The sequence below is a fragment of the Miniopterus natalensis genome, chromosome 3 (assembly GCF_054644295.1).
Source record: "Miniopterus natalensis isolate mMinNat1 chromosome 3, mMinNat1.hap1, whole genome shotgun sequence".
NCBI lineage: Eukaryota > Metazoa > Chordata > Mammalia > Chiroptera > Miniopteridae > Miniopterus > Miniopterus natalensis.
In genome coordinates, this window is record NC_142083.1 from 86,621,271 (window position 1) to 86,648,969 (window position 27,699).

General features: G+C 49.7%; 1 protein-coding gene across 5 annotated transcripts in view; it reads right to left on the reverse strand.

The window, feature by feature from the left end:
- Nucleotides 1-1,595: 1,595 nt before the first annotated feature.
- The window catches only part of CIITA (class II major histocompatibility complex transactivator), a 45,017-nt gene continuing 18,913 nt past the window's right edge, over nt 1,596-27,699 (reverse strand). The window contains exons 2-19 of one of the 5 annotated variants that reach the window (XM_087815119.1): nt 23,353-23,499; nt 22,983-23,078; nt 20,332-20,394; nt 20,068-20,148; nt 17,795-17,839; nt 16,532-16,684; nt 15,933-16,076; nt 14,861-15,025; nt 14,256-14,324; nt 11,677-13,327; nt 10,686-10,844; nt 10,008-10,079; nt 7,262-7,342; nt 6,352-6,444; nt 4,996-5,082; nt 2,614-2,697; nt 2,379-2,462; nt 1,596-1,671 (exon numbers count right to left, since the gene is read on the reverse strand). In XM_087815119.1, the coding sequence (XP_087671245.1) occupies nt 1,596-1,671; nt 2,379-2,462; nt 2,614-2,697; nt 4,996-5,082; nt 6,352-6,444; nt 7,262-7,342; nt 10,008-10,079; nt 10,686-10,844; nt 11,677-13,327; nt 14,256-14,324; nt 14,861-15,025; nt 15,933-16,076; nt 16,532-16,684; nt 17,795-17,839; nt 20,068-20,148; nt 20,332-20,394; nt 22,983-23,078; nt 23,353-23,499 (3,350 nt within the window). Of the gene's footprint in view, nt 1,672-2,378; nt 2,463-2,613; nt 2,698-4,995; nt 5,083-6,351; nt 6,445-7,261; nt 7,343-10,007; nt 10,080-10,685; nt 10,880-11,676; nt 13,328-14,251; nt 14,325-14,860; nt 15,026-15,932; nt 16,077-16,531; nt 16,685-17,794; nt 17,840-20,067; nt 20,149-20,331; nt 20,395-22,982; nt 23,079-23,352; nt 23,500-27,699 lie in introns of those variants that run through there. The other 4 variants (XM_087815120.1, XM_016197593.2, XM_087815122.1 and 1 more) reach the window with 4 other exon arrangements.

Below are 27,699 nucleotides of genomic sequence, written 5' to 3' on the forward strand. Positions count from 1 at the left end.
GCCCAGCCACCATGCTATGAGGAAGCCCAAACTAGCCCGCATGGAGAGGTTCCCCGCTGACAGTTCCTTAGAGGAACCAAGGTCCCCAGCCACCAGCCAGCATTGAGTGAACAAGCCTTCAGATGAGCCCAGCCGACACTGAGGGACAGAGATGAGCCCTGCCCAAAAGGCAGGCGTGTGAGCAAAATAAAGGCGTGTGTGGTTTTAAGCCACTACATTTAGGGTGGTTTATGATGCATTAGATCACCAGATTGGTGGGCTTCCCAACATGGTAACCATGCTATAAACTCAAACAGTAGATCTGCCTGTGGGATTGAATGAGTTATTTACAATGTAGTGAAGAGACAGAGGAAACGAAGGCAAAAAGGCAGATGTGACTCCCGTCCGTCCCCTGCCCTCCTCCATTAGTGTACTGTCGGTTGTTTTTCAGCTAAGGTCCAGTGTGTCTGGCCAGGCTGGCTCTGGCCTCACCAAAGAAGTTTAGTAAAAACAGTGAGTCCCATAGATAGAAGCAGCTGCCTCAGAGTCCCAGCCTGTCGTGGTTCAGGAATCAGCGGGTCAGGTTGCTGTCTGGTATCCTTATAGGGCCAAGTGTGCCCTGTTAGGACGGCAGCTTGGAGAAGTGCTTTCTCCCTGGGTTGGAGGGGGCTTGGGAGGCAGAGATGTGGCTGCCGCAGTTCCTCACTCTGGCCTGGCCACGACTTCTGGAGTGTCCTGTAGAAAATCTGCCAGGGCTCCTGAGTGGACCCCGGCTGCCACCAGGTGCCCACCTGTCTGCCAGGGCTGCAGTGGCTGAGCAGGGCTGGCATCAGCCTGGGTCCTGATGGAGCCTGGAGCCAGGCCTGAGTCTGTTCACATAGCAGGCTGTGGGTCCTTTCCGTAGCCGGCAGGGCTGGGAGCCAGGACACTGAGGCTCATATGATATGGCCTGAGAAGAGCTGTGCCCACAGATAACCAGTTCAAGGTCCAGCGAGGTCAGTGTCCTCAGAGTGGGTGCTGTGGGAGGTCCAGAGAAAGGGGTAGGTCAGGAAGCTTTAGGAGGGGGTTGCTGGACACATGGAGAGAGTGTTGTCGAGAGTGGGGATAGAAGGGATGGTGGGAATGGAGGGTAAGACAGAGGGATTGGAGGGGACCTCACGGAGGAGCAAGGAGGTGGGAGGACAGTCACCTGCACAGTAGGAGACAGGAAATTCACAGAGCAAGTTCCTATCAGGACAATCCGAGACATTGGCAGCCAACAGGCTGAAACAGCAGCATGTGTGGTTTGGAAGTCCCTGAAGGAACATCTTCCCAATGCTAAGGGCTGTGGGATGTGAATGGCCCACCCACCCTGCCCTTGCCATGGTCTCTAAGCCTGACCACAGGGAGAGTCCTCAGGGCCCAAGCCATAGAGCCTTTAGGACACCTCCACTGAGCCCAGTGCAGAGACAAGGAGGCCCCAGATGGTGCATAGTTCAGGGGTGGTCACCCAGACCCCACCTGCTGCCCTGCCACTTTTTATGGATTCCACCTTCCCAGGATGCTGACCCCAGGGGCCCTTGTGGTTCTCCTCTCCCAAGCCCACACCAGTTACCTTGCCCCAGGCACAGTTGGGGTCATCTCAGGCTGACCCGGGAGTCCAGCTGCTGCAGGTGTTCCTGGACACCAAAAGGGATGGTGGGTGTCCACATCCTGTGATGGGGGCATGGGACGCAAAGGCCAGGTTAGAGGAGCGAGTGTGACCTAGAGCCCCCAACACAAGCTGCCCCCCAAATCTCTCCTCCCACTTAGCCTGGGACCTTGGGGACTTCCCAACTGGCAGGACCAGACCAGTGTGAGGCATGGAACAGCAGAGGCCTTGGAACCCTAAGACCCCTTTCTTTAGACCTGGTTCTGCTGCTGACTTGCTGTATAGCGCAAAAACATTGGTGAAATTCTCTGAGCCTTATTCTCATCTGTAAAATGGGGCTATAAGATCCACCCTATTCCTCTTAGAAAATATGAGTATTATTATGTAAATGAAAGTCCTTTGAAAGTTTATAAAGTACCAATATTGGACACTAGACATCATGGTGATGTAATATGAAGTCTGAGCCATATGAAGTTGCCAATTTTATAGGTCAAAATGGTTTATATAAGCAATTTCATATTGTTCAGCCCAACATATTGAGCATTTTCATGTACCAGACACTGTTCGAATTGCTTTATAAGTCTTGACTAATTTAAACCTCACAAAACTTCTTGGGGGAAAATATTATTACCACTGCCACTTAACAGATCAAGAAACTGAGCCCAGAGGGGTGAAGCGCCCTGCTTCCCCAAGGTTGCACATAGGTGAGGGGCACAGCAGGATTGAGCTCAGGGCTCACGGAACCACCCACCGGGCTACTGAGACTTACGCCAGTGTCTCCACATGAGGGCACTTTCTCAGGCTGGCGGCAAGCTGCTGGGCCCCAGCGGCTGTGAACTTGTTGTACTGGACACTGGGGAAAGAAACCATCCTGAGGCCTGGCCCTCAGCACCATCCAGCCCCAGACCAAGGCCACTACCACACCCTTGACAACCAGACCTCAGCCCAGCCCTTCCCATGATGCCCCGGGCAGCTCCACCTACTGCCCAGGTTCCCATACTCACTCCAGCACCTGCAGGGATACCATGTCTGGAAGCACGTGTGCCAGGCTCTCGGCTCCCACATCACAGATGAAGTTATTGTACAAGCTGCCAGAAACAGAAGTCAGGGCAGGGGCTGGGGTGAAGGGGCTCAGGGCACAAGGGGATCCACACCCACTGGGCTTACTGCCCCAGTTTACAGAGGAAAACTGAGGCCCAGAGAGTTGAGGCCACTTCTCCATGGTCACACAGTGAGTCCAGGGAAGCAGCAGGACTGAGAGGAGGTGGCTTCCAGGCTGAGACTCCATCAGTTCAAATCCCCACTCTGCCATTTGCTACCTATGTGACCTTTGGCAAATTACTTAACTCCTCTGTGACTCAGTTTGTTCCTCCACAAAATGGGCATGATAGAGTCATTGTGAGAAGGAGTAAATGAGTTAATGCTGGTAAATCACATAGAACAGGCCCAGCATGTGGAATGAACTAAATGTTAGCTATGGTCATTTCTACCTCCCAGCATGAGTTGTGAGGGTTAAATGAGTTGCCATGGAAGGTATGACCAGCGCTGAGGGTAAAGGGGAGAGAAAAGCCCAGTTACTGGGCCGGTTCAGCTTCCTGCGGTGTATTCACAGCCACTGTTTGCAGTGTTGAAAATAGCAGGATGGGTGTCACTGATGCTGACTTCAATTGTACATTCATTACTAAGTATCCTTTTAACATCCAGGTACTGCTGTGGTTCTAATTTCAAGGCCATGGCTTTGCCATGACAGCCTCAGAGCTACACTGCAGGGCTGCATGTAAAAGCAGCAGGTCTATACTGTAGCCAAGTGGATTCAGGCTAAACTCCAGCATCCCCTGATGTCATGATTTGGCTGCTACCAGGGCAGGCACCAGGCAAGGGTTTTGCAATCTCTTCCTGGGGTAGGTCTTAGAACTCAGGAGGCCCTTCCTCCTAGAACAGGAAGAGGATCCTTCCTGTATTTCCTTGATGCCAAGAAGCACATGTTCAGATATTTGAATATCATTGAGATCAGGATCTAATAATCAGTGGAGTGTCATTATAATCTACAGTATTTTGACCTCTGAAAGATGTCTTACAACAAATGGCATCTTAGATTCCATGAAATATGAGGTTTCTTTAAGCATCGGTTGGATCAGGTGTCACTTCCATAGGCCCCACCTCTCCATTCACAGTAGAAACCCCCCCCCCACCTCCCTGCATAATCTGGCTTCTACTTACTTCTCCCACCCTCTGTCCCTCATGCATTATGTCAGCCGCAGTGGACCTTCTGGCTCTCAGAGCCTTTCCTATAGTGCCTTTGGATCTGCCATTCCCTCTTCTTGGAATGCTTTTCCCCTAGAGCTGTCCCTGGAGGGGGAACAGTCACCCCCTCAAGGTCTCCTGACCTCTCTGGTGCATTCAACATTCACTATTGTAATTGTGGGCCCTTGTTAGTTTCCTTCCCAGCACAAATCACTATTTTAAAATATTTTACTTACACATATGCTTACTTGTTTATTACATAAAAAACTTGAAAGCAAGAACCATATCTGTTTCATTTGTAGCTGTAAGTCTAGCTCCTAGCACAGGCTGGCCCATGTTGATGTTAGAGAATATTCGTTGCCCTGCACACTCTAGGGGGTGCCAATCACATAGATTAGGAGTTGCACAGTATACAACCAACCTATACAGCTGCACCCAGAGGCCCTGAATGGCAGGATAAAGAATGGATACACCAATAACTCTATGAACCAGATGCCACCTGCCCTGGGAATTTGACTCTGGCTGTCCTTGGCAGGAGATGAGGGCTGTAAAAGGAGAGGGAAGTTCCTCCCAGCCTGGTGAGAGAGGAGAGCTGACAATGCTGAGCTGAATGGCTGGGGCTCTGGTCCAAGCTCTCAGTTCCCTCATTAGCCGCTGGATCACCAGGGGCCAGGCTGGAAGTAATCAAAAGCAAGAGGTGCTATGCCAAGGCTCACCAGAAGGTGACAGTGTAAGCACTGACTGGAGTGTGAGTGATAAGAACCAGCCAAGGCTGCGGGAGGATTTTCATCCTTTTAGAAATCACCACCCCTGGACTCTAGAAAAAGCTCTGTCTTGCCGTCCCCTGAGGGAATAGGACCAATATTTATTATGCCCAACACTGCACCATGGGCTTCCATAGGCTATTGGGATGGTACCCATTTTCCAGATGAAGAAACAGGTATTGCCCAACTCTAGGGCAGTGCATTGTGATCACACTGGATTTTAGGTCAATGCCCTTCATCTAGTTGTGCAACACTGACACAGCAGAACAGCCTGTAGTGGCTGCCTCCAGGATCCCAGTGTGGGACCTTTCAGCTGGCACCAAGGGAGCTCTCTGCCCTCCCCCAGCCCGCCAGCCAGCTCAACAGGGCCCCACTTACCTCAACCTGAGGAGGGATCTAGCCAATGAGGGCAGGGCCTTGGCGAGCTTGCAGGCGCCCACGTCAGTGATGCTGTTCTGGGACAAGCTGCAGGGACACAGTGAGAGGCCCAAACTTGTACACCCCTTTCCCCTAACCCCCTTCCCTGGAGCAGAGCTGAGAAATCTTGCTTCTCACAGGGTGGCCCAGAGCAGCTAGCACAGGACCATGGACCTCAAGGAGAGCTGTGGGTAACCACTGTGAATGGCGCTGTGGGTAGGCTGGTGCTAACTTTTATTAAATAAAAGGATACTGTTAGGTCCTGTGGCTGAGTGGGATGAATGGGGTGAGGACCCACATGAGAGAGAGAGAGGGAGAGAGAGAGCACTTTCCCAGCCACACCTGTTTTATGGTTTTATATCATCCCCTTTAAACAACTTTTCAGTGTTTATGTTGTTTGTCTAGTGGCTGTGGGTTCCACAAGGCAAGGGACCAGTTCTGTTTTTTGTTCATTACTATATTCCTGTGCCTAGAGCAGGTGCCAAGCACATAGTAGGTGCTCAATAAAAATTTAAGTAGGGGAAGAGAAAGGAAGCAAAGAGTCGGGAAGGGAGAAATGGAAGGGAGGGAGGGATGAAAGGTAGGCGAAGAAGGAAGGACTAACAGAGGAAATCTGGCTCACTCACAGTGTTGCCTAGAACACTATGAATTACTTGAGGAGTCTCAGTGTCTTACAATCAAGGAAATGCCTAAGTGAATTCTGGTGAATCCTGTGGCCATTCTGATCATGGTTAGGAAGTGGGGTGTGGATAAATTTTGATGATACCATCTAGGTTCAGTAAAAAGAAAAAAAAAATCATATTGATCTTCTCGCATCATATCCATCTCCTACTTCCCAAAGCCCAAAATAGTTTTTTAAACATGTGCTATTTTAATTATGTTTTACCAATAAATCCTAATCTATCTCTCCCATTTCACCTCCAGTGTAATTTTCTGTCACTAAACGGTGTTTACTTTTATCATTATATCCTTTATAACTATGGATTTATTTGTTTGCTTGTGCATTGTGTCCTCTCAATAGAAGACTCTTGAGGTCAGGGACTTTTTTTTTTGTTTAAAGCTGGATCTCTAGAGCATAGAATAGAGCATATTAGGTGCTTCTTAAATATTTGTTGATTAGATTAATAAATGATCAGTTGCATGAATGATTAAATAAATGAATGAGTGAAAGGATGAATGAATGAATGAATGAGTGAATGAATGAATGAATGATTATGTGGATGAGTGATTGAATGGATAAGTGAATGAGAAAGGATAAAAAAGCCTCAGACCTTGGGGGGACAAATGTAGCAGGAAGGGCAGGCCCAGGCCACTCACTTCAGCGTCTCCAGGGCCTTCAGCCGAGGGAAGGTGGCTGAGAGCTGCGCAACACCCTCATCTCCGATCTTGTTCTCACTCAGTGAGTCCAGGCTGCAGGTGAAATCAGATGGGGCCCCCATCAGCCAGCACCCTGGAAGTCACCTGACCTTTCCCCTCCCTCAGACCCATCAGAGGCCTCCTCCCATGCCCCTACTCCCCCAACCCTGGACACGCTATAGCACATGTCTGTTCCAGAGCTTTTGAGAACAAGTTTTTGTTGTTGCTGTTTTTAGGTTTCATCTTTTTAATCAGCTCCATGAAGGGCATCCTAAACACTATATGAAACACAACAGAATATTTTTTCTTCCAGTATTAAAAAAAAAAAAAAAAAAGACATTCACAAGTATTTTAAGAAACTTCTATATAATCGGGGCAATGATCTTCAGTAAAAAAACACCTCTAAGTAATCATGTTCTTGATTTCTTGCGAGAGCAAGTCTTCATCATCTGGAGGCACCAACTGGCCAGCCAGGGGACAAGGTACTAGCTCTCAAAGGACCTGAATACCTATTTTGCTTCCTGGGAGATCCCACGAGCTTGGGCAACTCCCTGGCAACCTCTAGGGACCTCAACTGTACCCTAGGATCATGCTCTCTGACCCTGTTTCTCTCTGGGCTACTGAGAACAACACATAAGGGGAAGAGTTTCAAAGGTCACAAAAGGATTTGCCTTTTTAAAAACAATTATTGGGGGTTCCCATCTGCTGTAGCTTCCCCGCAGTGGGGTCAACTGGTCACTCACACCAGCCCCATAAAGAAAGCAGCAAAGACACACACACACACACACACACACACACACACACACACACACACACGGTTTGGGGATGCCAAGCCTGAGGTCATGGCGAGAGCTCTGGGGTCTATACTCACTCCAGATGCTGAAGGGAGGAAAAGGCCTCGAGGATCCTCACCAGTTTGGGGAAAGCCTGGGGGCCCAAGACAGGGCCCAGCCTAGGAAGCAAGGGGCAGAGGTAAGACTCTGAAACAGTCATGGCCCCTCAATTCAGCCCCAAGGTGGGGTATAGACAGGACACAGAAGGCAGGCCCCTCTGAGGCCCCTCCTCTTCCCTACCTTCCCTCCCTCAAGCCCCACCAGATGGGACCCCAAATCTGCTCTGGGAAGATTTCATAAAACCCCCTCAAGTGGCCAGCTAGGGGCTCCCCAGCTTTCGTCTCTGAGTGGGGTTCTACTTCTGCCAACATCTACACACACCCTTCTCCAGCCTAGCCTGGGAAAGTGGTCCCCAAATGCTCACCTGAAGACCACTACCAGTCCCCAGAAAGATGGTTTACTTGTTTGCCACTGCATTTTAATAACAAAAAACTGTTTCTTGAGCACTTATGTGCCAGGAACAAAGTATGTCCTTCACTCAGGCTAGATCTCATTTAATCCCACAATGACTCTGAGCTAAGGGCACTTCTTATTCCCATTTTACAGATGAGGAAATGGAGGCACAGAGAGGTTAACTAACTCACACAAGGTCACACAGACTGGATTGTCATTTAGACTAGACTTTGAGGGAATGAGAAAAATAAAGACAATGGAGGGCAGTTTTGTTTTCTTTTTAAAATATGGTTAAATATACTAAATGTAAAGATAGAACAGTCCTTTATTTTGAAATTATATTTTTTGGATTTTTTTGACTCTAAAATATTCATTCTTTGATCAAATGATGATGCCAACAGTGGTTATTTTGCTTCTTTGAATGAATATATTTGATAAAAATTAAAAGGTGGTAACTGCACATAGTCACCGAAATTCACTCTGAAATAGTGTGTCTTTGAAACCCCAAAGTTTGCGAACTGCTAGCCTCAGCGAAAGGTCAGGAGATGGGAGTTTGAAATCTGATTTGAATATGGAATCTGCCACTTCCCTCCCCTGGGGCCTTTTGGGCAAATCCTTTCACCTCTGAACCTCAGTCTTCTAAAATTTAGCCCTAATCTTATGAGGTTTTTACAAGGATTAAAGAATTCATTCATCAAATATTGATTGTGTCCTGTGTGCCAGGCCCATAGAGCCCGTCATGGAGACAGCCATGAACAAAAAAGGCAAAAAATGCTTGCCCTTCTGGAGCTGACATTCCAGTGGGCAAGACAGATAATCGAAGAAATTGGTAAACTATCTGGTGTGGGAGATAATACGTGGCAAGGAGAAAAGTACAGTGGCTAGTGGGGTGGACTTTTACTTTTAAAAATGGGGGTCAGAAAAGGCCCCACTCCATGAGAACTAGAAGGAAGTGAGGGTGCAAGTCATGCAGATATCTGGGGAAGAGCGTCCTGGGCAGATGGCACAACCCATGCAAAGGCCCAGAGGCTGGGGCATGCTTAGTTAGAGTGAAAACCAGAAAGGAGGCCCCTGTGCCTGGAGCAGAGTGAGCAAGGGAGAGAATGTAGGAGGTCAGGGTGAAGAGGTCAGTGAGGGCTGAATCAGAACCCCTGCAGGATTTTCAGTGGCTGAGCAGCCTCACTGTATAGGTAGATGAGGCCTACAGTGTGCCTGCAACAGTGGCTGCCAGCCAAAATACACCCAAAATAGTCTTTTCCTTCCTTCCTTAGAACTTTCTTGGGGCTTCTGGCCTCCAGGTGGCCTGTTTCCTGGTTCTGGGCTGTTCCACCCCATGGTTGTTGCTCCCCAGAGCACAGTTCCGATCTTGAACTAGGGGCTTTTTAAGCTGAAAATAATTCAAAGCTAGAGGGGCCCTTGGTTATTGTTTTTATTCATTTCCTCTTTTTAGCAACATTTTTATCTCTGCACAAATTTGGCAACTTGTCTCTGAAACAAGAAACGCTTCTTTTTCTGGGGCACAGAGGGAGCAGTGACCCGGAGTAGACAGCTTGTGGGTGACAGGCTGGGAACCTTGGGCAAGTTACTTATCCTCGCTGGGTCTCAGTTTCCTCATCTGTAAAATAGGCAAGATAATGACTATCTCCCAGAGTAGCTCTTGCAATTAACGAGATTATATATAAGATGCACTGAGTACACTGTAGGTGTTTAATAATTCCTTCCTAATCGTTAGATGGTTTTAGATTCCCTTACAAGGACCAAACACAAATTTAGCTTTTTCCTTTGTTGGGGCAAGAGCCAGGGTGCCCTGACTTTTGTGACTCTGGACAAACACTTTATATTCTCTGGGCCTCAGTGTATGCATCTGTACAATGGGGAGATAATAACAATACCTCCACCCTGTATGGCCTCCCCACCTGCTCATTCCTACTCCTTTATCAAGTTTTATTGCTTTAGTTGCCTCCTCCAGGAAGTCCCCTGATCTCCCCCACGTCTATACTCTCACAGCCCTGTAGTTTCCTGCCACATGTCAAAGCAGGTGGCAACTGTCTAATTACATAGGCTGCAAGCTCATCGAGGACAGTGGCCTTGTTTATCTGAGTAGGTCTGTGGAATGAATGAATTCGAATAAGCATGTTCACCAGTAAATGGGCTAGTTATCTTGACTAGCCCAGACGGGCCATGCCCCAGCTGCTAGAAGCTAGTTTCCAGTGGGGTGGAGTGAGAGGGTAAGAATAATTCTGGGGACCCATCTCCATACTGGTGGCAAACCCAGCTGATGCTGGAGAAGAAACCTCATGGGGACCCAAGAGAATCCACCCCTTCGCTTACGCAAACTCCAGCTTCTTTAGGTCCCGGATGGCGGGGAGTTCCCCTGCTGTATCATCTGAGGAACTTCTTTTCCTGGAGAGAAGGGGCAATGTTAGTCGGGAGCAGGCTCTTTGTCTGTTGTTGAGCCCCTACCTATGTGTCTCAGGGTGCCTGCCCACCATTAAAAAGAAAAACCTTGGGACAGGACGTTATTAAGGCATTACTGTATGTGTCATGGAAGAGCCTCAGAGTGGGCACTGTCCCCAGATAGCACAGAGTACATGCTCAAACAATGCATGGTGATGGCATGAGTGAAAGACAGTTGCTCGATGGTCAAGTTTCCTCTGCTCTCTGGACTTTAGAGCTCTGCTATCTATAAAACGGGGACACTACTGGTCCTGGCTGCCTTGAAAGGCAGCCATAGGTGTCACTTCTGTTACCAGGTGAAGAAGGCAGCTCATTAACTCTTAGCTGAGAAATAATTAGGTACATCACGGCAAGTTTTAAAAGTGATAAGTCCTGGGGCTCTGCCTGGGTGGTAACTGCATTGAGAGATTCTGGGTGGCAATTGCCCAAGGCGAGGGCATGGACATCCCAAAGGAGAGGAGGCATTGAAAGCGCTAATGGCAAACTTGATTTTAGGTCCTATATGCCCTCAACTTGCATGGCCTGGACCACCTTCCATCCCCTTCCCCTCACCTCTGGATCTGCACAAGGTTGCCCAGGTCTTCCACATCCTTCATGGACTCGGCTTTGAAAGGCTCAATAGTGAACTTCTCTTCCACGACCTGGAGTAGCTTGGCCTCCCCATGCTGTTGTAGGGACTCCCACAGCCCCACAGTGTCACTCAAGGCGGCCCTGTGGAGGGAGGGCCTCAGACCCAGGCACAGTGACTGGGCTAGACCATAAGGGAGGGGCAGCTTCATGAACCCCTACCTATTCAGATACTTCCTTCCTCAGCTTAACCTCTACCCTACCGCCTCCAGAAAGCCTTCAATGACAACTCCAGGCCTTACTGATTCCTTTTTCTCAGTTTTCTGAGTGGTTTTGTGTGGTGTTTTTTTTTTGGTTTTTTTTTTTGCTTTGGCTACTAGGAAGCTCAGTGCTAAATTCTTGATTGAACCAACTACAATGATGTAGGACCCTACAGCTTGGGTAAAGTATGTTTATGGAGAAGGTGAGAGAGATTCTCTGGAGATTAGGCTGAAGTGATCAAACAGATCACAGAAGGATTTAAATGAGCCAAATTTAGGAATCAGGGTAGTGGGATACTTCTAAAGGGTTGTAAATATGACCAGATTCAAGCTCTGGGGAGATCACTCTGATAGTGAAATACAGTGAGGTGGAAGAGGGAGAGGAGGGAGGGCTCGCAGTAAGGAGGCTGAGGGAAGGCTGTGGCTTTAACCCAACCATGGCAGATGGCGGCTCGTGTCTGGCATATGGCGGGCCTTCAAATATTGGTTGAAAGAGTGATGCTGCCCCTCACTTGTTGCATGACCTTGGGCAAGCTGCTGCCCCTCTCTGAACTTCAGCTTTTTCCCACATCTTAAAACATGAGGGAATCGCTTTGGCCCCCACCTGGCTGCTGTGTGGACTACATGAGACCCCCCGCAGAGTGATCTCAGCATGGTATCAAGACCACAGCAGGTGCTCAAGGCAAAGAAACCTCTTCCCTATCCCCTGACCCCACCTGAAATGCGTGACACAGCTGAGTCCCACGAGCCTCTTGAGTCCAGAGGGGTCAATGCCAGTGCCGCGGAGGTCCAGGGAAAAGTCACGGCCTGCTGTCTCCAAGGTGCTGCTCAGTACATGGGTGTCTGGAGGTGTGAGCCGGGTACCCAGGAAGGAGAGGTGGGCGGGGAGCCCCTGTACCACATGACGCCAAAGGCCAGCGTCCAGCGCCTCATGGGCGCAGTGCAGCAGCTCCAGCAGCCGCCCTGCCTGCAGCAATGCTGGCTGCAGCCGCTTCAGGTACTTGGTGAGCGCCTTCCGCTTCCTGTCCGCCACAGTGGCCACCGCCGGCCCTGCCAGGGCTCCCAGGCAGCAGGCGCGAGGCTGGAAGACCAGCCCGGCCAGAAAGCGCGGCACGCCATCCAGCCAGTTGTCATAGGGCCTCTTCTTCCTTGGCGTCAATGCCAAATACTGCGACAGCTCCTTGTCCTTGATCTCACTGCTCAGAGCCAGCCACACGGCCCCCAGGAAGCATTGCAGGAGGAAGCTGGGAAAAGCCAGCTCAGTCTCCGAGGCCCCATGGGAAGGCTGCACCAAGCCTTTGCCCACAGCCCAGGCCCTCACCTCCGCAGACGGGAACTGGTCCTCCCGCAGGGTGCTGTGGTGTCTGCGGCCCAGCTCCCAGGCCAGCCTGGCCAGCGCCTCCAGGGCCCCTGGGGGGCTGTCACAGACTGCTGGGCCTAGTAGGCCAACGTAGAGTCCCGTGAGTGTGGAAGGCAGCTCGGCATCCTCTCCCAGCTCCAGGAGGGCCTCCGAGAGCTGGCACACGGCCCTGCACACAGTGGGACTGTGGCTATGACTGAGGAGAAGCGGCTGTCCCCGGAGGAGTGCCAGGGCTCTCTCCTGGTGGTGAGTGGCCCCCAAATGCTCAAAGTAGCGCATCACATATGTCTCAGCCTGCTCGGCTGAGAAGCCGGCCATCTGGAACAGGGCATCAGCCTTGCTCAGGCTCTGAGCGAAGCGGCCCCGGGACCGGGCCATGACCAGCAGGGTGCAGCCTCGCAGCAGCTTGCGCTGGAGGAGGCCGGCCAGCAGCCCCCGAAGGGAATGGGGTTTCATGGATATGGGTCCGCACGTACTGTGCAGGAGGCCGTCTTGGGCTTCAAGCTCCTCAAAGGCATCCAGGATGAGCAGAACACGGTCAGGCCTCTTCAGAATGTGACCAAAGACCTCATTGTCCACCAGCCGTGGCTGGGGGCCCAGGGAGAAGAGTAAATCCTGCAGGTGGTAGGTGTTCCCTGCACGGTCCAAACAGTGGCAGGGCAAGTAGAAGACAAAGTCGTACTGTGGCAGCTGGCCCTGGGCCCAGGTCCGGCTCACTGCCCGGGCCCAGTGGCTCTTCCCCTGTCCTGCCTTGCCCAGCACAGCAATCACCTGTGTCTCACGTGGCCGCCGGCGGTCACTAGCAGCAAGCAGCACCTCAGCCAGACCCCCTCGGGCTGGCTGCTGCTCTGCCCAGTCCAGGGTGACCAGTTCCCTCTCCTGGCTCTTGCTGCTGCTACGTTCCAGCCGTGCCCTCATCAGGTCCACCTCCACCAGGATGCCTTCCGGGCCTGTGGGCTCAGCCTGATACTTGTCCCGTAGCGAGCGACAAAACTGCTCCACACTCTCTGCAAAGCGAAAGGATGTGTGGGATGGGGGGAGGATGCAAGTGGCAGGACTGGCCACCACGAAGGCAGCCAAGACGCCAGCCCGGCCGCTGTCACTAGCTTCTTCATTCGTTCACCACATAATTTTCACAGACCACCTGCTTTATTAGCTGCCTGGTCCAGTTACCCAGATGCTCACTCATGAACTCAGTCCTTCCCACACCTGTTCATTCCTTCATCTTCTCACTCATTTACCTGTCAACTCCTTCACTTATTCCCTAACTTGCCTCCTCTGCTCCCTCACAATAGAGAGGACATTGGTGGGGGGTTAGAGTTAAGATTGTGGAATCCATGTGTCTGGTTCGAATCTTAGCTCTACCACTTATTAGTGTAATCTTGAGCATCTATACTCACTATGCCTCAGTTCCCTCATCTGTAAAATGGGGATGCTATGAGGGCTGTTTGCGATACTAACGATTTAATATATCTGATGTGCTTACAAGAGCACTGAACAGAGTAAGCACTTAGTAACTTGGCTATTCTCTTCTATTATTTATTTGTGTGGGGGGTTTTGGGCCATTCTCTCCACACTTTCATTCTCACCTTCTATCCCATACTCACATAAACTTCTTCCATCCCCTCACTCCATCACCCGCTCTTCCCTCACTGGTTCTCTCAGCCTCGCAAACAAGATGTCAACACCTGGCATGTGGTTATTGAGGGGTAGGTCCTTAATAAATATTACTTAAGTGTAAGTGACTGCCAGAATAAATGCTGATATGATGGTGGTATCAAGCGAGTAAGTGAATGTGTGAGTGAATGAATGAATGAATGAATAAGTGTGCCAACAAATAAGGGGCTGAAGAGTGTTGGGTGAATGAGTGAAGCAAAGCCAGATCTGGGCTCCTGCCTCCAATGCCCAGGGCAGAGGGACTCTGCTGCCACTCACCAGGCCACTTTGGAAGCCTGCTGGAGACCTCGCGAGCTGCCAGCCATTGGGTGGGGGACATCTCGTCTTCTGGAAATGAAGAAGGCAGTGTCAGAGTTAGGGTGGGGGGACACCCTAGGGTCTTCCCTCCCTCTGAAGCATTCAGTCCTCTGAGTATGCAGAGGGTAGAGCTGACAAGGGCTGAGGAGGGTTTGCAAGGTGGGGACTTGAGGTTGTATCCTACTCAAAGATATCTTTCTTTGGCCAGCTTTACTTTTAAATTTTTTAACCAATGTTTTAAAAAACACACACTATCTATGTAAAAATCAAGATTTCCAGATTCTGTTGACAATTCAGAAGACCTGGCCACACTGGGCTTTCCTGCCAGTGACAAGTGCTGGTGCAGGCTGGTGGCCTGGTTTAGCTGGGACGTGATTTTCCACCAGTCCCCCTCATCCACCTTCCCAGGTCCTCCACCCCTGGAGACCCTCCCTGCCCTGTTTTACATAAACACGGCCTGCTTGTCCCTGTAGGCAGCTGTTTGGGGACCTGATAGTCTGAAGCAATTCTTCCCCCAGAGCCTGAATCCTGCTTCCAGTACCTCTCACAGGCCCCGAGGTTCTTACCTGTTGTGTTTGCACGGGAGGTCAGGGCTGGTTCTGGCATGCTGGGAAGGTCAGCTGCAGATGGGGCGAAGGGGCTGGTGGAGCCAGGCCGGTCTGGGGACTTCGGGAAGCTGTGGATAGCTGGACTACTAGAAGGGGGTGCTTGGCTGGCCTGGGGCATCTCGCCTATGTTAGGTGGGAAGGGAATATAAGAACAGCCAGGTGTGCATCCAGGAACCCACTTGAGTCACCCAACCTCAAATCAGGGTGTGGGGCTTAGAAGTCTGGGGAAAGAAGAGAACTTCCAAATGACAGCATTTTGGAATGGAGTTGAGGAAAGAGCTCTGGAGTTACATCTAGCTCCTGGAGGCTTGGTTTTCCCATCTGTGAAATGGACACAATCATAGGGAGCATAGGGCAAGTGCTACTGCGGCACTTTTTCTACTGTATGATTAGTGCTCATTTTCCTAGATGCCCAAAATGTTCCCCTACTTCTGGGGCACCTGTGCATTATACAAAAACTGGCATATGACTTTCAAAGGATGCTCTTCAATGAGTGCAAGTGTACCCCTGGCCTCATTCTCTCTCCCATCCCTGAGAGCCCAAACATGCCTTCCCCTGGGCAATTCACAACCCACCAGAGTGGTGGTCAGAAGGGATCATTTTACTGAAACAAGGTAATTCAGGAAAGCTGTGCAAGGATGCACACCAAACTGTTCATATATACTAAAACAATGAAGGAAAGACTCAGTAATCCTTACTAGCATCTCTTACTGTTTGGCCTTTTAATGATATGTCTTGATGTTGTAGTTTAAAAATATAATCATGTTTAATAGTGGGGAGAAAAGAAGGGAAAATTAAGGCTTAGAGGGGAAAGTGAGACCTAGAAGGCCACACAGCTACTCAGTGGGTCACGCACCCAGACCACCTGGGGCAGCTCTGCTCCTCTACTTTGATTCTTGGGAAATGGGGACAGAGAAAGGTGTTCTGAGGAGGGAGGGTCACAAGAGGGTATTAATGCCTGGGGTGGGGGGAGGAGAAAATCAGGAGTAGTCAGGTAGCAAGGAGTGGGGGGCAGGTCTTGCTCACTCACCTTGGCAGATGAGTATACTGGGCACATCTGCCCCAGCTCCTGAGACTTGCCAGAGCCCCTGGGGCAGAGTGGGGAGGGTGGGAATGATGCTGATGGGTCCAGCGGGGAGGCTCAGGCAACTCAACAAGGAACCGGAGGGGGGAGCTGCAGGAGACAAGGCAGTGAGGCGGGACCCTCCGTAGCACCTATTTGTAACCCTGTTTTGTGATTATTTTATTAACTCCTGACTCCCTTTCTAAAGGGCTCCAATCTCCCAAAGAGCAGCCATTGTGCCTGTCTTGCCCATGGCAGTGTCCCTAGCACCTAGCAGAGTGGCTGGCATGGAGAGGTGCTCCATTCACAGGTGATGAAGGCATTGGCCAGCGGGCGAATTCTCTAACTGGTGGGATTCCTTGCTATGCCTCCCAGGGACACAGTGCCCTCCAGAGCATGTTTTCCCGCACAGACTAAGTTGATGGGGACTCAGAGGTTGGGACTGGCTGGGAAGAAGTGGGTGACACTAGCTGGGGCTGGGATTCTTGTCCCTGGTGGCCCCTGCCTTAGTCACTCCCGAGGCATAAGGAGGGGGGAAGCCCACCTTCTCCAAGCCCCTCACATACCAGGTGTCAGGATGGTTTCCTCCAGCCCGGTCTGGGAAGATGCTGGCTCCTTGCTGAACAGAGCAGGTGGTGATGTGAAGGACAGAGCTGAGGAGTCGCTCACTGGCCCCACTAGGAAAGTGCCAGTCACCGAGGGCACAGTCAAGGGTTCGGCTGTGTGGAAGGGGCCATGTTAGAGGCTGCGTGAGATCTAGGTGGGTGCCTGGAGGGGCCTTCCTGGGTGGGGAGTGCTCCAGGAGCAGAGTAGATCTCTCTCTCCTGGCAGCTGGAGGAAACTCCTGTCTTCTTCTCACCCCTGGTGAAGCTGATTCTGTGCCAGCAGCCAGCCTCCTATCCTTAGCTCTCTCCTTGTGGCTGGGCCTTAGAGCTTCCTGAGATGGGGACCTAATTATGGCCCCATTAGGCCACTAAGTCAGGACAGACCTATAAATAGGTTCTTGTCTCAGGTCCCTACCACCTTCTACAGCCAGTCACAGAGCCTCTCAGGGGACCCCAAGGAGGCCCAAGCACTCCCCAAAGAAAGGAGGGGCTGTACCCACATTAGACTGTGACAGGGGTTTTCTCCTCTGTTTAATGGGGAGACCTAAGAAGGTAGAGACTTGCTTCCCCAATTAGATTGGGAGATCTCTGAAGACAGGGACTACTCCATGGGCAGGGATCTTCATGGGCAGGGCCCCTACCTCCCCCATCAGATTGGAACTCTCTGAGGTCAGGGGCTAGTCTTTCTCCATCAGCTATGAGCCTTTCCTTTCCCAGTCTGTTCCCCACTCAACGGCTGGCCTTTCCTCCTTTGCAATAAGAACTGGGTGGGAGGAGAGGGGAGGGGAGGAAGGAGGGGGAGGAAGCATGTGGTGGGAGATGGTGAGCTAGGAGGAAGAGGCTCAGTGAGGCATGGGGGCGGGAGAGAACTGGATGACCAGCTGACCACAGGGGACTGCACTCAGAAAGGAGAAGGCAGTGGGACAAGGCTGGGGTTTAGAGGACGGGCCAGGGTCTCAGCTCTGATTCAGCGTAAAGAAGAGGGGGTGTCAGGGAAGAGGCTTTGTAGGAGAAGCTGGGTCTCCCAGCAGCCCTTGAACTATACAAACTATGAAATCATGATCTTGGTTTCAATCCCAGCTCCACCTCTCACTAGCTGTGTGATCTTGAACAAGTGGCTTCACCTCTCTGATCCTCGGCTTTCAAATGCCAGTTTATATGCACACCTGAGGAGGTCCCGGCTTCCTGCCTTGCAATCTCCCTGGGCCCACCAGCCCTGCTCACCGAGCTTCCTGTGTTTCAGGTCCGCAGGCAGCTCCTCTGGGAAGGCTGCAGAAAGAACACCGTGGTCAGGAGCCCCAGGGAAGGGTTGTGCCAAGCCAGGAGGGGCTCTTGGACCCAACAGGCCAAAGAACTTTGCCTTAAATGCCTGGGAAGTGGCCTTGGGGGTCCCATTCCTTTCCCCTGACCATTCCTGCCCCCCTCATCTGCCTGCTTATGACCAAATCCCACCTCGAAGCTCGCAGGGCAGTGAGGCACTGGAAGTAGCAGAAATACAGCGGGGACAAACAAGATGAGTTTGAATTTAAAAAGTAAAAATAAAAACAACCTGCTTTTGATCCCTTCCTAGCTGTGTGTCTTTGCAACGCAGCCTCTGAGCTGTGATCTCTCACCTGTGAAATGGCGGTTGGGAGGTTGGGGGGTAATTCCTGCCTCGCAGGAATACATTGAAAATCAGTGAGTGAGTATCAAACACTTAGCACTCCAGTGGAGAAGTGGAGAAGAACCCTGTGTCCCTTAGCAAGAGGTAAACAGACCATGGTTCATACACCAACAAATACCGTGCAGCCCTGCAAATGAGCAAGGATGCCGAAAGGTAAAGGTGTATGGGGAAGTCACCGGCGCCTGCGGCTGGCTTCCTGTGAAATGTTCTAGATACAACAGATGAATGAGTGGATAGACAGAGGGGCGGAGAGATGGACAGAACTGTGTTAAGGCAAATGCGGCCAAACATTAATTGTAGAATGTAGGTGATGGGTATGTAGTTTTTTGAAATATGATTCTTCCACCTTTATTGAATGTGAATCATTTTCATAATAAAATATTGGAAAAATATTTATTGAATGAAAACAAGAAAGAGAGAAAGGGGAAGGAAGGAAGGAAGGAAGGAAGGAAGGAAGGAAGGAAGGAAGGAAGGAGGGAGGGAGGGAGGGAGGGAGGGAGGGAAGAAGAATTCCTTGGAGGTAGGACAATTCTCCATCAGTGATACAGAAATGACCTCCCAGACATGTTAAATGAAGAAAGCCAAGTGCAGGATAGTGTAGGTAAAAATGTGGTCATTTGTGTAGAAAATTAAAAAAAAAAAAAGAGAGTTGGCTTATAGATAAATAACATTTCTAACAAGGCAAAAAGGAAACTGACAACATAGGTTGTCTTCAGGGAGGGAAACTGAGAGAAATAAACTGAGAAACACTTTGAAAATAAAGAAATTGGTACAGGGCTTACACATGGTCTGGCATATAGTGTACGCACTTGATTAATTGTTACGCCCATTTTACAGATATTTTCATTCAACAGATATTTATTGAGGCACTACTGCATGCCAGGCACTGTGCTAAATGCTAGGAATGTAGTGATGAGTAATAAAGACAAAGTTCCTGTCCTCACAGTGGGGGAACTAGACAAAAAGCAATAAATAAAAAAAGTTCAGATTATGACAAGTACTAAGGTGCTGGGAGAGACACAACAAGGTGAAAATAAACAAGGTAATCTATGTGAAAATGGTGGTCAAGGAAGGTCTCCAGGAGGAGGTGGCATGTTAGCCAAGATCTAAGAAATTTGAAGGAGCTGGCCATGGAAAGAAGTGGGGGAAGGACATTATAGATAGAGAGAATAGCAAGTGCAAAGGCCCCGAGGCTAGAAAGGATCCATGGGCTACAGGAATGGAAAGAAGCCAATGGGGCTGGAGCATGGTGGCTTATGGGGCGTTGGAGGGGTGAAAAGGGCTGGATCATGCAGGCCTTGTGGCATGTATTTTGTAGTCATTGGAAGGTTAACGGGGAAGTGAAATGATCTGATTTGTATTTCAAAGCTCATGTTGGCTGCCAGGTGAGGACAGACTGAGGAGGCAGGGAGACTGAGTAGGAAGCTCAAAAAGGTGCAGGTACTTGCCACAGTCACAGAGAGCATAAGTAGCAGATCCAGGATTAAAACACAGCTCTTGCTGACTTCAAACCTGTGCTTGAAGACATCTCCCTCAAATACAGGGGTGACAACTAAGGATAAAAAAGAATCCAGAGCCCAAAAGTCCTTTGGAAACAGCAGTCAATACAGCCAGTGACAGAGACTCCCCCAGGAGAGTAGCCATTTGCACCTGGGCCGTCTGCTTCCTCCCTGGGTCACCAGGGAGCAATGGTGAGGGGAGAGGCAGGTGGGACACAAACCTGGGTGGACTAGACAGGACTTAATAAGGGGAGCAACTGGGACCCACAGCAGGCTTTGGAGCCGGGGCAGGGCCAGGAGTCCAGGCTGGGTAGGACCAGGAAGGGCTCACTCACGTCTTTTCTGACTTTTTTTTCCCGTTTCCTCCAGCATCTCTATACTCTCGCCGATTATTTCTTCTAATCCTATGTGCTCTACTTTGGAGGAAAAAAAAACAAAGACACCAACATGCACAATCAGTGGACGCCCCAGGTGAACCTGCACTGTCCCTATGTTGGGAAGCGATCTGACCGTCCATGAAAGGATGGCCTTCGGGTATTGCGGTGCTCCCCAAGAAACAAGGAAGGAGATGTGGGCTGAGCCGAGAGCTCCCAACTTACTGAAAATGTCTTTGCTCAGGCCTTCGAACTGGGAGTCCTGGAACACGTACTGGTCCAGTTCCGCTGCCCAGACAAGGAAAAGTGCAGTCAGTCAGTGAGCTCTCAATGTTTGCTGAATGAACGACCCAATTAACGCAGGAACACAGGGCTCTTAATCTGATTGATGGGTCGGGATATGTAGCCATAGAAACTTATCTTTTGCTATAAAGCAGTAAAGTAGTTCAGTGCACCGTGGATGAATTGTCAGGGGGGCTTGAGTTTAAATTCCAGCTCCATCACCCGCTAGCCCTATGAGCTATGCGACCTTGGGCCAGTTACTTAACCTCTCTGGGCCCCCATTTCATCATCTGTGTAATGAGAATAAATAATGCCTACAACCCAAGGATGGATGGTGAGGATTGAGGCTCTGAATTTAAAACATCCAACACAGTACATAGTGAGCACTCAATAAACGGTGGCTTGGAGCCAATGGGAAGACAGTGATCACAGCAGGAGGTCAGAGGAGAGAGTGGGATGGGCTAGTCCTAGAGCACTTCCCAGAGTAAGGGGTCCTGGCGCCAGGCCTTGAAAGATGGGGCAGAGCCTGAGAGGTTGAGAGTGGAGGGCTTTCTGGAGAGTGGGGACAGAGTGAGGGAAGGTGTTTGTGGTATGTGTGGGAAACTCTGAAAGACAGGTGTCTGCAGTAGAAGTTTCATGTTGGAGAAAGTTAGGACTGGATTTTATAGGCCATGGGGAGCCATAAAAGGCTTCTGAGCTGAGGAACGGAGTGTGGGCAGAAGTGATGATGATGATGATGGTGATGATGATTGTAGTGGTGGGGTGGTACCTAACTTACTGAAAGCAAATTCCTTTTCTAACTACTTTACACATGCTGAGGACTTATTCAATCCTCACAGCCGCCCCATAGGGCAGGTGTGATTACTATTCCCATTTTCACACACACAGAAGCCAATGTAATATTTCAGGATGTCTCAAATGAATGCCTGCGTGCCCAAGCCAGGGCGTGGCCTTCTAGGAACACAGAGAAAACCCACAGACTTGAGGAGCTCATGCAGCTCCACTTCCTGTGTAGATCCCCTAAGAAAAACCCCCCAAATCCTAAGAGATGTCCAAATCCCTTACTGCGGCCTCCAGTTGTGAGGAAGTGAGTGCCCTCAGCCCCAAACACTTCTGCTTCCTGAAAGTAAATTCCCAGGAAGGAAAGGAAGCAGGCAGGGTCTCGGTTCTGTAATTTTGAGACACCTCCTTATTTTCTGCCCGGGCATGATGCTGGGTTAACTGTGCCCTGGGCAGAGACCGGCTGCGCACAGGCCTCCTGAGTAATGTGCTTCTTGGGTTGTCAGAAAAAGGGCAACTGAGAACAGGTGTGCAGGTTTTTCAGTGTACAAGCGTGCCCAGCTAAGAGGGCAAATGGGGGCAGGAAATTTAGCCTACACTAAATTTAAAATTTTTTAAATTGATTTTAGAGAGAGGAAGAAAGAGAGTAAGAGAGAAAGAGAGAGAGAAAGAGAGAAACATCAATTGTGACTGGGGATCAAACCCACAACCTGGGTATATGCCCTGACCTGGAATTGAACTGGCCACCTTTTGGTGAATGGGACAAAGCTCCAACTGACTGAGCCACACAGGCCAGGGCTCAGCCTGCACATTAATAGCCAAGCTGTTATTTCCTGGTGGGGGCTGCCTCCTCCAGAAGAAGGGGTATCTTTTTCTAATCCAACAAAGTCTCTGTGTGACTCTGATGAGGAGGGATCCTTTACCCTACCCCCACCCTAAAACAACAACAAAAGAAACACCTCTCCGCAAAGAGTTCTGCCTTTACCGGAAAGGTGTAGCTCTTTTTAAAGCTGCAATCCAGCCTCTTAGCTTATGCCTTAGCAAACCTTCCCACCCCAGATACTTTCATTTCTATGGCTAAGACTTTGACTTTGAAATGAGAAAGACGTAGCATAGAATTTCAGACCTGCCCATTACTATCTCAAATGCAGCCTTGGGGAGACTGTTTCACCTCTCAACCTCAATTTCATTATCTGTAAAATAGAGATACTAGTCATATCTACTTCCTCTGTTTTAAGGATGCAACTCATCTGGCGAGTAGAAAAAAGTGCCACCCGGTTGGGCGTGGCTCAGCGGTTGAGCATCCGGGCGATCAGGGTTCGATTCCCTGGCAGGGCACATGCCAGGGTTGCGGGCTTGATCAGTGACTCTCTCATCATTGATGTTTCTCTCTCTCTCTCCCTCTCCCTTCCTCTCTCTGAAATCAATAAAGATATATTTAAAAAAAAAAAAAAGTGCCAATACTAGAGTATTGGCTTAGGAGCTGTGGAGAAAGAGAGGGAGTGACGTATACCGCGTGCTTTATGAAAAAGGCAAGAACAAGAAATGTGTACAAATAGAGGCAAAGAATGTAAAAGTGAGATTTTGTTCTCCTGTGGGTCGCTGGTGGAGGGGTGTATTTCCCCCACTCTTCTCCGTCTTTCTGGAGCCTTCCCTGGAGTCTGTGTTCTTTTAGCCCTCGCCCCACACCCCCTTGCCCTGATTTCTGAGAGAGGGGCCTGCTGTGGCTCATGGTGAATGGGTGAGATTAACAGAAGAGAAAAAAGAACTTTTCCCCTTAATTGCCCTTTTTCTGGGCTCAGGTACTTCCTCACCGATATTGGCATAAGCCTCCCTGGTCTCTTCGTCACCTTCTATGTCACACAACAGCCTGCTGAACTGTTCACAGTTGATGGTGTCCGTGTCAGGTTCTGTGGGGAAAAAGCTCCTTGAATGAAGCAGAAAAGATCTGGGCAGAGGGCTGGTGGGGAAGGTGGGGGAGAGGAGACCAGCGGGGCTGGGCTGGGCTGGGCTGGGAGAAGGCGACGTCCCCAGTCAGAGAGCGGGCCTCTAGCCCAGGTAGGGGCTGTTGTCCATGGTGCTGACTGGAGCTCAGGGGCCAGCACTTAACACTTGCTGCCTGTCTCCACCGCAGGCTGAGGGGTAGGGAGGGATTTGGGAGGTGACGGGGGGAGGAGAGCCCACCTGAGCAGAGCTCATTCTCTTCTTCTCCAGCCAGGTCCATCTGGTCATAGAGGTGGTAGAGCTGCAAAGGGTTGGCATTGCTGTTGAGAAGCTCCAGGTATCCACCTTCTAGGGGCCCCAGCTCCATCGTGGCACGCTGTCCACTGCCTGGAAAGGAGGCACACTCGGTCATCTCATGGGATGTTGAAAAGATGTAGGGAATTAATATAGTTCCCATCTGAGTCACTTGGGAAAGGCCAGGGTTGAGGGAGCAAAGGAGCTCACTCAGCACCTCTTATATGCTCAGGACAGTGGGAAGAGGAAGCCATCTTCCCTTCTTCCAAGAAACTTATAATTACACTGGGAAGATGCCCATGATACAGGAGAGAAAAATGGAGAAGTGTAGAGTCAAGGCATCTTACACCTGTGAGCCAGGAGGCCTGAGTTCCACATCTTGCACTGCCATAAATGATGACAGCTAAGACTGAGAGAGCACCTACTATGTGCCAGACACATGGGCTAGTACACTTAATCCCATCAACAACCATATGAGGTAGGTACTATTACTATCCTCATTTTACACATGAGTAAACTAAGTCTCAGAGAGATGAAGTGACTTACACAAGGTAATCCAAGTCCAAGTGGAACCGAGGTTTGGTTCTGGGCTGTCTGACTCAAGGCCCTACATTTAGTTGTTACACTCTATTGCTGTGGGTGACCTCAAGCAATTCTCTGCTCCTCTCTGTCCCTCAGCTCCCTAATCTGTAAAATAAAGGAGTTGGGGCAGAATCTCTATAAGATCTTTCATTATCATTTGTTAAAGGACATATCAAATACCTTAGATGCTACTTCAGTTAATCTTCAAGTCAATCCTGGACATATCCACACAAAAACTTGCATGCAAAGTATAAGAGTATAAATGCATAATTCATAACAGCCAAAATACAGAAGCAACTTAAATGTCCATCAATGGATGAATGGATAAATAGGATGTGGTAAATCCATACAGCGGGATGTTATTCAGCCATAAAAAGAAAGTTTTGATACATGCCACAACAGGGATAAAACTTGAAAACAATTATGCTAAGTGAAAGAAGCCAGACACAAAGGGCTGTATTTTGCATGATTCCATTTATGTGAATTATGCAGAATAGGCAAATCTTTAGAGACAGAGAGTAGATAAGTGGCTAGGGTTGGGGTAGAGTTTTGGGGGGAAAAGGGGAGCAACTGCTAATGGTACAGGGTTCCTTTGGGGGAGGCTGATGAAAATGTTCTAAAGCTTACTGTGGGGAGGGCTGCACAACTGTGTCAATATACTAAAAATACCATTGGACGGTACACTTTGAATAGGTGAATTGTATGATGTGTGAATTATATCCTAATAAAGCTTTTAAAACAAAACAAAACACTGACCCTGGAAGGTAGGCTAGGTCTTGCTGGCTATAGTGAATTTGAAGCCTCAACCGGGTGGCTCTCACTCCTCCCCCGCCCCCCCCACCCCCTAGTTCAGGTAGTTTACATCCCATGGTGTGTTCATTTCCTAGGGCTGCTGAAACAAAGTACCACAAATGGAGCACCTTAAAACAATACAGCCTTATTCACTCACAGTTCTAGAAGCCAGAAGTCCAAAATCAAGGTGTCGACAGGGCCCTGGTCCCTCTGAGGCCCTGGGGGAGAATCCTTCCTTGCCTCTTCTAGCTTCTAGGAACTGATGGCATTCCTTGACATGTGACCTTGTGGCCAAGTCACTCTCATCTCTGAGTCTGTGGTCAAATCACCACTTTGTGTCTCAAATTTTCTGCCTTTTTCTTATAAGGACACTTGCCGTGGGATATAGGGCCCATCCAGATAATCCAGGATGATCTCATTTCACGATTCTTAACTTAATTATATCTGCAAAGGTCCTTTTCCCAAATAAGGTCACATTCACAGGTTCTAGGGATTTGATGGGGATGTATCCTTTTGTGGGCCACCATTCAATGCACATGGGACACAGATGCATGTTGGAAGAAATCAGAGGAAACTTCTTGGAGGAGGTGAGAGAAGAGCTGGCCTTGAAGGCCAGAGGATGTGAGAGAGCCTTCTGAGTGTCCCAGCTTAACCCAGAAGAGCATAGAGTTGAAGCGGGGAAGGTCAGTGGGAGGGTAAGGTTGTGAGAAAATGCTCACAACTCACCACCTTCCAGCTGCTTTTTTCCTTTCACTCATCAACAACTCTCACTACCTATGGAGGGTCTCAACACAGACCCAGCTGTCACAGAAAATGAACTTTCCAATCCAACATAGGGCCCTGACTGAAGCTGGGGCCATATGTTTATATGGGTTAGGTGGTGGTTACAGGAACCCAAACAACAGGCTTGCGTCAAAGGCCCAGCTATCATGACTGGAGGAAGCAGAACTGAAAGAACTAGCTACCACCCTTTTCCTGGAGTGGGGCTAAGAGGGAGGCAGGGGAGGGAGAGGAGCTGCAGCTCTCCCAACATGGTCTGAGGGCCCCAAGCAATCTACTATTCTCTCAAGGATAGTGAGAAAAGATTTCCCTGCCCCAAATCTTGCCTGCTGCCTGCCTCCCACTTTCAGTCTATGCTACTTGGTGAGAGCCTAGTTGGTAGCAAGCTGACTCTTTCTAGGTAGTGAGATTTGGTGATAACAGCTCAGGACTGAGCCCAGCAATTGCAGGAATGAGTTGTAAGACTTTGGTCAAGTCACCCAATCTGTTTTCTCACAGGGTATCAGGTCTGCCAGGGACCCTCAACCTTCATTCTACAGAGAATATGAGACCCTGAGAGGGGATGTGCCTTGCACAAGGCCCCACAGCCTGCCAGTGGCCAAGCCTGTACCTGATCCCCTAGCACAAGACTCCCAGTCCAGTGCTCTTTCTTGCCAATCTAAACATTTCCATTCAAATGAATACCCCCGTTGTGTCTAGGCCCAAGAAGAGGGACCAGCTCCTTTTACAGATGGGCGATGGCAGGAGGTACAATGGGGAGGAGCCTAAAAAGTCTAGCCCAGCCTCACTTATTGACAGGCTCAGCTTCAAACTTTGGGCAACACTGCCAGATGTGGTTGAACACCAGGAAAATACACTGACAGAGAGAAAGAAGACAGTTCATATAAGTTTTGGAGTCAAATTACTTGACTCTGAAGCCACTCCTACCTACCAACCCACCGCAACCTGGGCAAGTTCATTTTTTAAACCTCTTGAAGCATCAGTTTCCTCACATATAAAATGGGGATTATAATAATTGGTAACTCCTAAGGATTGGGTAAGTTCATTCATGTAGATCCCTTAGGAAGGTGACTGGCACATAGTAAACAGTTAATGAATGGAAGCTTAAAACAGCACCCAACAAATACAGGATGAGTGTAGTATGGGTGATTGTCATTATTACTATTAATTATTATTTTATTATAATTCACCGAGTAGCTCTGAGGCTGGCTAAGGGACCCTTTCTCTTCCACTCTTGCCTGACTCACCACACTGTCATATTGTCAAGCCAAGATTCCTGTTGTCTTGCATAAGGAAGCCTCGCAGACCCCATAGGAACAAGAAAGCCCAAACAGGCAGCAGCGTAATCTGGAAGGTCCGATCACCCCCACCCCGCCCATCACCGCCTCTGAGAAGGTATCCGAGAGAAGGCCCTCCAGAGCCTGAGTTCTGTATCATTGGTTCAGCCAGGGCAAGAAGAAATCTACTCTCAGACACCTCCAACATGCACCACGCACCTCTCTTCCCCAAGATGAACCCTGAACTTTGCACATGTCCTCTCAAGTAGTCAGGGATTTGCAGCTCACAATAGACTTCTGCCTCCACCCCCACCCCCCTATCTGAGCTCCCAAAGAGCCTCAGGGAGAAGGCAGGGTGGAGTATTATGCGTACTAGACAGAGAAGAATACTCAACACTTACCCAAGGTCACCTGGGTGGAGAGCTTGAGTTTGAATTCTGCTGGGAGCCTGGAGGTAAGTGACTTAATTGAGTATTTGTTTTCTCACCACTAGATCAGGATAATGAAGCCTACCTTGAGGGACCATCAGAAAAAAAAAGAAAAAAAGGCCAAGAGGTGTTCTGGTTGGTGCACCAGGCACATAGGAGGTCCACAGTCAAAGGAAGCCCATTATGTTGGCAAGTCTCAGAGCTGGGACTCAGACCCGAGTTTGGGCTCCCAGTCTAGATCTCCCCACAATGGCACAGCACCTCCCATTCATGCCGAGATCTACTTGCATCTCGGTCTAGCCCCTCTCCCCTCTAGTGTTCCCACAACCATGTTTACTGTGTCTCTAGATGCTTAGGATGTTATTCAAAGATCCCTCAACTGGGCTGTTTCTCCCACCTGCAATTCCAGAGGGGACTGAGGCAGAGATGGCCTG